The sequence below is a fragment of the Ciconia boyciana genome, chromosome 1 (genome assembly GCF_034638445.1).
Source record: "Ciconia boyciana chromosome 1, ASM3463844v1, whole genome shotgun sequence".
Lineage (NCBI taxonomy): Eukaryota > Metazoa > Chordata > Aves > Ciconiiformes > Ciconiidae > Ciconia > Ciconia boyciana.
This window is the reverse complement of record NC_132934.1, coordinates 152,379,833-152,390,419: the sequence shown is the minus strand read 5'-3', so window position 1 is coordinate 152,390,419 and position 10,587 is coordinate 152,379,833. Positions and strand designations below refer to the sequence as shown.

Below are 10,587 nucleotides of genomic sequence, written 5' to 3'. Positions count from 1 at the left end.
ATGGTGGGAGAGCCGGTAGCTCATGAGGTTGGAGGGCAACACCTTGGAGAGCCGCCAGCGCCCGCTCCCATTGCCGGCAGCCCCTTCCTCCTCCTCCTCCTCCTCCAGGGCCCCCACAAGGCTCCGCATGTCCCCCGAGGTGCCCTGGTGCAGGTACTGCGCAGCCTTGCGCCCGCTGTAGTCGCGGATGTCTACGTCGGCGTCGTAGGCTCCTACCAGCAGCTTCACCACTTCAGCGTGGCCGTGCATGGCGGCTATGTGCAGCGCAGTGTGCCCGCCGCTGGTGCGGGCGTTGATGTCCACGGGCAGCTGGTGCTGCTGGGCAAAGTTGACCAGCGTGGCCAGCAGCTCCTGCCGCCCGTGCTTGGCGGCCCAGTGCAGCACCGTGAAGCCGGTGATGAAGTCCCGCTTGCAGAGCAGCGCCGGCTCACAGCTCAGCAGCCCCTCCAGGCTCTCCCACCGCCCGTCCGAGGCCGACAGCATCCAGGCGTGCTCCAGGGGGTCCAGGGCCACGGCGCCGGTGGTGCTCCCCTCCTCCTCGGCGGAGGACGAGGCCACCGAGGCGCTGTCCGAGTCGCGGCCGCGGGCCCCCCCGGGGAGGGCGCCGCGCTTCAGCTGGGGCGAGCCGCCCCGCGCCGCCTCCCGCAGGCTCCTGCGGCCGCCCCCCTGCGCCGCCGCCCCGGGGGCGCCCTCCGCCGCCCCCGCCTCCTCCGCCGGCGGAGGCCGCCCCGGGCCCGCCGCTACCGCAGCCTCCTCGCCGCCTCCGCCGCGCCCGGGCAGCGGCCCCCGCCGGGAGCCCTTCCGCTGGCCTGCGCCCGCCGCCGGGCTCGGCCGGGGCGGCTCGCCCCGCCGCCCCGCGGGCTGAGGGCGGCTGCCGGCATCCTCGCCCGCCGGCGGCGGCGGCGGCGCCTCCTCAGCGCCCGCCCGCGGGGAGGGCGGCGGGCTCTGCCGCTCCGCGCTGTCCCCCACCGCCGCTGCCGCCGCCTCCTCCCCGGGGGTCAGGGCGGCCGTGGGGGGCTCCGGGGCGCAGAACCGGCGGCGGAGGTGCACGTACTTGACGCCGGTGCCGGGCTCCTGGCGCACGGTGGCCACGGCGTTGACCAGCTCCTTGAAGCGGTGGCGGGCGGCGGCGCGGCGGCCGGGCTCCGGGGGGCTGAGCCAGTCCCGGAAATGCTCCAGCAGCTCCGCGTTGCGCGCCCGCCCGCCCCGCGCCGCCAGGAACCGCACCACCGACTCCTGCCGCAGCTCCGTCGGCTCCGCCATCACCGCCCCTGCCCCATCGCCTCGCCTCGCCGCTCCTGCTGCCGCTGCCGCCGCCGCCCGAGCCCCTCCTCCCGGCGGCGGCATGCCCCGGCAATCACTGCCGCGGCGGCGCCGCGCCACCCTTCGGCCGGGCGGGGCCCGCACGGCCGCCCCGCGCCAGGAGCGCCCGCCTCGGCGGCGGCGGCGGGGCGGTTATTCGGCTGCCCCCGCTCCTCCCCCGCGCGTGGGGCCGCCGCGGCCCCGCCCGCCCGTGGCGCTGCCTCTGCCCGGCGGCCGGGAGCGCCCCGTCACGGCTGGCGGCCGGGTGCGCGCCCTCTCCCCTCGGCGGCAGCTCCCTCCCTGCCTCTCCTGGCGGGGCTATGGCCGCCTCCCGTGCCGGTCGGCAGCCGGTAAGTCCCCTCCGCGGTGCGGGAGCCGGGAGGGGCGGGCGGGGGGCTCCGCCGACCGTTAACCGCCGCGGCGGCCGGTGGGCAGCCCCTGCGCTGGGGGTACCTGGTGGTAGGTGTCAGCCCGGCGCGGCTCAGGGGACGGGCCTGGCAGCACCGGCGCCAGAAGGGGAAGGAGGGCGGCGGTTGCACCGTGTGGAGAGGTGGAAGTGCCGCTGGTACCGAGCTGCCTCGCGAGGGGGCCGGGGGTTGCCGCGGGTCGGTGCTGGAGCAGCCGGCGTGGTGCCGGGGGTCAGAAGGGAGTGCGGGGCTTAGGTTAGCGGGCGAGAGAGAGCCTTGGCATGCCATCTAGTTCCCGGAGCTGCCAGGCTTTTAAAAAACTTGTTAAAGGCTCTTGTTTTCAGATGTCGCCCTTCTTAGAGCTCCCATAGCGTATCGCACGTTTCAAGTAATGAGTTGAGTCTTGGCTATTGAAGAAATACTTTTCTTACGCGTAATGGCAAAGCCGTCAGCTTTATGCTTTGAAGACATTGAACCCATCCAACACATGAGTGGTGGAGCATTAGTTCCCTTTGCGAGCATGAAATAAATCGAGATTCATTTATGACCTGAGTTTTCTGCCGTGTTTTACATCTCGGCAATGGAAAGCACAGAAGGGTTCTAGAAACAACGTGGAGTGGGAGGAATCTGGGGAAAAATCCTCCACCCTGGCTGTGTAGTTAGCTGCTTTTGCATTTTCTCGTGGTAGAAAGGTCGATAAAGTACCTGTCTCTGGTGATTCGTGGCTCATTCCTGCCGCCCTGCTGTTACACCTCAGTTACACCAGTGGAGCTGTGTGTGAAGCTGCCCTGTGAACTGAAAAAAATGGAAAACAGCTGTTACTCTTTTGAGGTTTTCTTTTCTTGGAGTGATTGTCATCCGGGGCAGTGTCTTGCTCTGCTTCTCGATGGGACACCCGAGGGAGCAGCGTGGGAGCGAGTGGGAGCGTGGGAAGGAAGAGGGGCTGCTTTGCGTTCGAGTGCTGAAAGAGGTATTTGTTGGGCCATTGTTGGAGCCATCACAGGGCCCGACCACGTCCCGGCCAACCTCGGCGGAGGGTGAAAGGGCTTCATTCATGTGCCCCCGCCTGCTCACAACTTGGCTGTTGAGCATAGCTTGCTTTTTGTCAGGGCTCCTGCCCAGAGAGCTCCATTTCACACGTACTCTCTTTAAGGCCTGTACGAATCCTTTGCAGTTGTAGTATAATGTAGTGCAATGCATTAACTTTATATAAGCTTTCTCTCTTCATACATATCATGTATATATAGCTAGGTGGAGAGTCAGTACTTCACAGGCTGGCTTTCGCGGGAGACCAGAAAAATGTGGAAAGAAGAAAACTTAAGAGCCAAAGTACAAGAAACAATATAAAATGTTTTTGCTGCTTTATGTTTGCGTGAAGAGTGTGGAGAGAAGCAGTAAATCAGCAAAAGTGAGCGAGAGCGGGACTGAGGGGCCACTAAGCGGATAGATTTGGTGAGGGAAGAGAGAGAAGCATGTACATGGAAAACTTGACAGACAACACTAAAAACAGGGGTGTAACATAGTTCTGTAATGGAGGAGGGTGATTTGGTATTAGGTTTGTAAATGTAAACGATGTAAATGTAATGATGTAAAATATATTTATATTGATGTCAAATAACATTTCCTAGTTTAACACAAGCTGTATAATTGTTAAAGTGTTTCTTACTACATTGTGGGAGAGATTTTGTTTTCAGTTGTTTTGCAAAAGAAATGTAAAATCACTCTCAATGCAGCCTGACCTTCTTCTATAAATCTGTTTACAATCAGACTGCACAAAGTCTGAGGTGCAAGTATTTAGTATGTCTGATTTTTGAAAATTTGACTTCTGGGAAAGTTCTGGCAGCCATTGCCCCTGTACAACAGCACACAGTGCTCGTCATTGATTAATTAAAAAGGAGGAAAAAGAATCCTTGTTGCAGTGAAAGAGGCCTTCTGATAGCATCCACCATTCTTGCATCCAACCAGCATCGCATTCTCATTTGGACAAGTAACATCAACAACAAGGGGCTGATGTGGTCGAGGGTGAAGAAGACTGACTTAACTGCTCTTCAGGAAACACAGTGCTAAACTGCAACAGGCACAGCGCAGGCAAAGAGGTGCAGATCTTCCAAAAGTGACTGCAGTTGTGATATCAGTACTGATACCAGCCTGAGTGTGTTTCTGTGTCAAGGTCATCTCAGAGCGCGGTGCCAGATTTCAGTTTCTTTCTTTGTTTTTCCTTCCTTGAAAATGCACAGGTCAAGAGAGGCCTTTCTGTGCAGACGACAAAACCGAATGCTTTCTCCTTCTGTGTAGCAGTAGCTGATCAGTCCCGTCTGAACCAGCACTGTCGTCATCATCCTTTGCCTGGCACATGGCGTACCAGCTGTGAGGAACTGGTTTCTTTTTTATTGTCAAGTCTTGATTCCCCACCTGCTGCCTCTTGCCACATCTATCCATAAGCAGCAATGGAGGAACAGGTACTACATGTGCTAGATTTTCAAGTTACTTAAATGCCTGTCGGTGAAGAGAGGCCTTAATGGCATTTACAAATGAATATGCTGCTGTCTGTGAAATCATCTCATCACAACTGGAAAACTAGCAAAGTGTCTCTGCTTGTTTGTTTGTTCCTAAATACCTCAAAATACAGTCCAGAAGTTGTCTTCAGTAGCAGCCTGCACATCATGCCCCTGTTTATCTATTGACAAGGCTGTCACTTGTCTATTGACAAGGCTGTCACTTCCCTCTGCCCATCCTGGGTAATTTCAAGGCATTCAGGGAGATTCTGTCCTGCCTCAAGTTTCTTCAGACAGAAACGTAGGGCAAAATTGTAACTTTTTTTTTTTTTTTTAGGTTTCCTTCCAAGGTCTCTCCATATATACGTGTATGAAGGAAATCTTGTGGTGACCTGTGGTTTAAGGCAACTTCAGCTGTCTTGTGTGTTGAAATGGGCTAGAAAAGGAAAATAGTTGGTGCACCAGAATGCCCTATAAGAAGTCATTTGACAGAGATGAGGGAAGAGTCCTGGGCTTCTGATGTTTGGACCAATCCCTAAAAGTTGTCTACTGTTTCTGTCAGACTGAATAAATTACCTGATAACTGTGAGTGAAATTGTCAAATGAGTTTTCATTGAATCGTCTTTTGGCCAATACTTCTTTTTTTCTACACACCTTTGGGGGGGAATGTTTTGTTCCATACTTGACTCCTGTGTGTTGCTTTTTATTTTATAGAATAGACTGATGTATTAATTCCATGTGATTTTTAATGTACCTCCTTTCTTACTCTGCATCTTCGTGGACTTTTCTTTCTTTGTATTTTTCTGCCTCATCCTCCTATATTTTATTTTCTTGTCTGTATTATTTTGCCAAGGTTTCCTTTCTGTTCCCTCTACTCATCCCATCTGTTCTCTGTCTCTCTCTCGCGCATGTATCGTCATCAAGAGATGTCAATGGTATGCATGCCTATACCACACGTCTACATTTTAGATTCTGACTACCCAAAAATGGAAAGTATTTTTCTATTCACTTCCAAAATCTGTTTAGTTTCCTATTTACCTCATGTGTTAGGAGGCAATAGCAACATTGATATTTACTGGATTAAATGTAACTTTGGTTATTAGGACAGCAATTGACTGTAAGAGAGTAATGCAATTAGTTATTGGAACATTAAAATAGATTTTTTTCTGGGTTAATGAATGTCCACACCTGTTTGTGATAGTGGAAAACTCAGGGCTCTGAAAGAGTCGTGTTTGGAGTGTCCTTGGGCACGTTAACGTGTTGCCGTCCGCCCTTGTGGCTGATGCCCAGGCATCCTTCCCAGTGCCTGTGCACAGCCTGCGTAGCCGCCTGGGCCTGGCAGGACCCTCACCTTCTCCCTCAGCGCACGAACATTGATGGCTTTTTTTCTTCAAGCTTTGGAGGGCAAATTTCAGTCAGCTCTACAAGCAGAGTGGCGAGCTAGTTATTTGCGTGGACTGGAAGTCTGGTTCTGCAGGAAGCTTATGCAGAGAGGTGCGGGTAGTCTGAGACCCAGCTTTTGCTGTGGAATGGCCCAGTCTTGTGCAGCTTTAGCCTGAAAGAGGTGGCAAATTTAAAAGATAACTATCTTTTTTTAGTTTGTTTCTGAAATAAAAAAAACAATGTTTAAATGTTAGTTTTGTCTCAGACAATGATTTTTCTTTGCACACTGTTCTTAATGGGCAAGATGACTTTATATAAACCGATATACTTGATTAACTGAATTTGCAGAAATCCAGATGCAGCTCTGTGAAAGCTATCCTACCAACCCTTTAAAAAGGGGGGGAGGGAAGGAGTGAGATGTGATTTGAACCATCTCAAGCAATCTGTAGCGTGCTATTTTCATGAGAGTAAGAATTCTGAGAAAGCAGTGAGAAACAGGAAGTATTTATGGGAATGTTACAGCTCTTGTAGCATTCAGATTACAAGCTTTGAGTTATTCACTGAGTAAAGCTGGATGAGATGTTGTCTTCAAGCATAATTTAGCTGCTCCCTCCAACAGATATTAATTTGAAAAGACTGGCTAATCTGGTGACTTAATTGCTTTCAGCATGATTTACATTTCTTAATTTTTGAGTTGTCACCATTTCTCTAAACTGGTGATATGGTAGTAACTTGTTTTTCAACTGGATGACGTATTACTTCTTTGAAAAATAGTAAGAATGCAGGCATCACGAGGTCAGTTTTGTGGATTTAATTTCTCTGTGTATTTGTTAGACGATAGCAGAGTGAAGCTGTATGAGCTGCTGGTGTTGAGGGAGAGACACGTGGTGCCCTTGGAAAATTTCAGAAGGAAAAATATAGGCTATTGCTTTTCTATTAAGAGAATGTTCCAGCTGATGTCAGATGGAACAGGTTCACAAAGTGATTCTTCCGTAAGGAAGGTGGAGGGAGGCGAGTCTCCAAATGCGGACAGTAGCTCTCAGTCCTGTAACGTTTGTTGCGTGGAGAACAGAAGTATGACCAGGCAAGAACGTAGGCTTCTGAATCAGCGTGACTGAGACTGGCTCAAGTTGAGCTGCACAGTATTTCTTGAAAGTTTTGTAGTCTAAATTAAGAGCTTTTATTGCAGCATTTTTGGTGAATCTGATTCCTGAAGACTCCTTTGCATCTTAGGACAGCTGTCTGAACAGTTTAATAGCAGTTAAAATCCCTAAAAAAAGTAGATATATTTTTAAAATAGAAATAGATTCTGCATCTTTCTGTCTCTAGCTTTTAAAATTTTGCTATTAATGTCGTGTTGGTTGGGTTTTTTTTGTTTTGGTTTGTTTTGGTTTTTTTGTGCGTGTGTGCTACCAGAAATCACCTCATTGTATGTACCGTAATCAAGTAAACTCTGGCCATTTCCTTGAAATAACTTACATGCTCTATCTTTCTGTACTATTTCTCTGTAAAAATGATTTTTGAGACCCTGAATTATCCCTTTCTGATCATCCTTCAGTTTGTCAATCTTCTGTTTAAAATGAGAACCTTAGGACAAGACATTAAAACATGTTCTCATGAATGATATAAATAATATTGTTTCTGCTTGAAATTCTTGTCCTCCCCTACCCTGTGGTTACGTATGTTCTCCTGCTGATGTTCTCATTGTCAGGTCACACTCAGCTGGTGAACGTATGAGGTTTTGGGGGGTAGTGGTTAGGTTTTTTGGTTTACTGCGTCATTACCTCTGAGAGAAAGAACTAGAAAGAGTGATCTTGTGGTTAAGGTGCTACATTACACGTGGGGTGAATGAGATTCATGTTCTTGCTCTGCTAGTCTTTCTCTTTGTTATCTCAACTAATACCTTTGTGTCATCTCCGCATGCACAAAGTGAAGATGGTATGTCTCTTCCCCCCCGCCCAGGACAGTGCTGAAGAAAGCTGTGCATAAAACACAATTTCTCTATTGGGGAAATTCTTCTAAGTACTAGGTTCTGTAATCTGGTTTTACAACCTACCAGGACTTTTCTGTCTTGTGTCAGTTTTTTGTCATGTGTCTGAAATGACATAGAACTTGCCATGTACTTTTATATATTTACATTTCTAGAAAAATGGTTTTAATTTTCACTCATAACTGTGTAGTGTCATTAAATTAACTTTTATGTACTGAAGAAACATGAAATATGCTGTCTTAAAATAGCTGCAAATTTGAGATGTCTCAGAATGTCTTGGTAGTTGCATAAATTCTTATTGCAGAAATTGTTACTCTCTTTCCTGACTGCAATACATATCCATAAGAAGCACCTTTGGGAGAAACTTAGAAATACAAAGAAATTAACCATCTTGGACATCTGATATGAATTTTAAAGGAGTGATACAGCCGGATGTCTGTTGAGTTACAAGCATAGCCATAGCTTTCTAAGCAAAGTAGGGGGAAGGTACCTTGTTTTGCACGTTTATTATTTCTCTTTGTCCTCTGTTTCGCGCAGAAATTTGCTCAAATTTTCAATGATAAACAGCCAATATAACAGTGGAAGAACTAATTATTGTTGATTTTCATTTCCAGAAAACAGTAAACTCTCGACTTTAATTGTTGAATTGTAATTAATCTCTCCCTTCCTTTTGAAAATGAAGTTACAGCGTTGATGGCTATGAGGACTCCAGTTGTCTGTTTCTGCACTTAGCTTTGTACAGCAAATACAGCTGTAATACCAGTTTCCTCAGCTAAATGCTTTTTAATCCTGACATAGTGTCTTGTGTATGACGTAGCAGTTACTCTAATGACCTCTGGAAATGGTCAGTAAGGTTGTGAGTATCAGTGGTTTGTCCACTGAAATCCAAGTGGACTGGAAGGAAATAAAGTTCTTTCTGCTAGGGTTTTGTCTTGGAGAGTAACAGACGGCTCTGCAGGGATTTTGGGGGTAGCCCAGCATGGTTTGGATTTAGGCTGGTGCCATGAAGATGAAAGGCTTCCCTTCTACGGTTATGCTGTAGAGCTATAGTGTGGAGGCTTCATGGTTTGTTTTAGAGGAACTGTCTTATATTGGTGGCAATAGAGGTGGTTTGAATATCAGACGGTGTAACTATAGTTGTTAGATGTGCTGCCACTCTGTCTCAGATACACTTGTCTTTAAATAGGCAGGGTACTGACAGTTTTCAGTGTTTCTCAGCCCTTTTTAATAGTAATTTCCATATAGTAGAATACCTTGAGAAATTTCTTTTTCAGACATGTTTTGAATGAACATTTATTTTTTTTATAGCCCTAAGATGTCATATTTTCTCCTTAAATTGTTCACTTTGCTTACACAGTTTTCGTCATTATATTAGTCTAAAATGGAGTTATCTGATTATAATAGTCTCAAATGAGAGTTAGTGCAGTCTGTAGTCCCACACAAGAAGTCCTGTGCAAAACAAGGAGAGGATGAATTTTTGCTGTGAGGAATATCCATATCCTTTTAGCTACAAGAATTCTGAAACTTGCTATGCATACCTATTATAAAAGGTGGCACTTTTATGGGCTTGTAAGTGTGAAATAAAAATTTTCCTACTGTTAGCTATGTAAATGTTCCCAGGAACCAGTAATGGCATGTGGATTGGAAACATAAGGGAAAGAATAGCATGGACCTGTCACTGTTTCCACTTTTGATATGGAATGTTTGTTTAAAAATACCGTTCAGTTGTAGGAACCAAGATGCTTCCTTTTAATCTTATGCATTTTTAGTATGCTCATTGCCTTGGTGTCATGATGCTAGATTGCTAGCTGACGTTTGAAAAGGAATGTGCACCTCTAGACATTTCTAATAATATATATTATATTATCTCTTAAGAGTTCTGATGTGTGGATAATGTATTATTTTCCATAAATAACAATTACAGCTACTCAGAATGAGTTCTGATTGATAACATACACCTTCCTGTGATTATAGTCTCTATTTTAAATTCTGCCTATTAAATTGTTTTTAAGGTTTTTTTTCTTCATTTCTAAGAGCAAACCAACTGTGATCTATCTTCTGTCTAAACTTGTCAGTTTACATTTTCAGTTGGACTTGTCTGCTTTATTTTGTTCATGTTTCATGGTTTTGTTTTTTTTTGTTTGTTTGTTTTGTTTTGTTTTTTTTCAAAACATGGACTTCACTTTGAGCCTGCAAATAGTTCTGTAAAGTAAATTTGAATGTTTTCTCAAATCATGGAATAGAGTTGATTTGACAGATCTTTTTTCAGACTTTTCTCGGTTTCATGTAGATCATAAGGAATGAGTTCTAGCTTAGTAGTAGAGTTCCTTTCTTGCCATTGCTAATTGCTTTGCAACTCATTTCACTAACATATTTTTAAATGATTTTTCTGTAGCAAAATGATGGCTATCGAACCTTATCCTTGTCCGGGCATGTTGGTTTTGGTAGTTTGCCTGATCAGTTGGTTAAAAAATCCATCAAGCAGGGCTTCTGCTTCAACATTCTTTGCATTGGTGAGTAGTATCTGGGTGGTTTAAGGCTTTAGTAGTATACCTGTCCTTAGGAAGTGACTGAAATTTAAATCCAGTTGCAATGTTAAACTCTTTCTTTAATGTTAAGCATGAACTATAATTCCACCCCTTCCCCAGCTTTGCATATTTGTATCCATCCTTTGTTTTTATATTTAGCATTTTCATAAACAATATGAAGACCAAAAATGTTGAAAACGGATGCCATGCATTTATTGATTTACGGGCAGCTTCTTGGCTTCTTTTGAGTAAACTGGGCTCCACTCCATTTTTACTCAACAAAGAGCTCCAGATCAAAAAATCCTAAAATTCCAAGGTGGTGCTACTGAAGTATTTGTATACTTGTCAAATGTTTGCTCTAGTATTTTACCCTTATTCATAAAAACCCTGTGTTGAACCTCATGGTTTCACATCTAGTTACTTAGCTTTCAAAAATCTATAGGAAATTAGTTTGCGCTTTTAAAGAAACCAAAGTGTCGAGA

At 46.7% G+C, this 10,587-nt stretch overlaps 1 protein-coding gene across 1 annotated transcript in view; it reads left to right on the top strand.

Annotated features, from left to right (window-relative positions):
* Positions 1-616: 616 nt before the first annotated feature.
* SEPTIN10 (septin 10) overlaps positions 617-10,587 on the top strand; it is a 32,656-nt gene continuing 22,685 nt past the window's right edge. The window contains 4 exon segments of the mRNA XM_072849816.1: positions 617-1,346; positions 1,348-1,564; positions 1,566-1,652; positions 9,973-10,090. Of these exon segments, the coding sequence (XP_072705917.1) occupies positions 1,171-1,346; positions 1,348-1,564; positions 1,566-1,652; positions 9,973-10,090 (598 nt within the window). The 5' untranslated portion in view covers positions 617-1,170.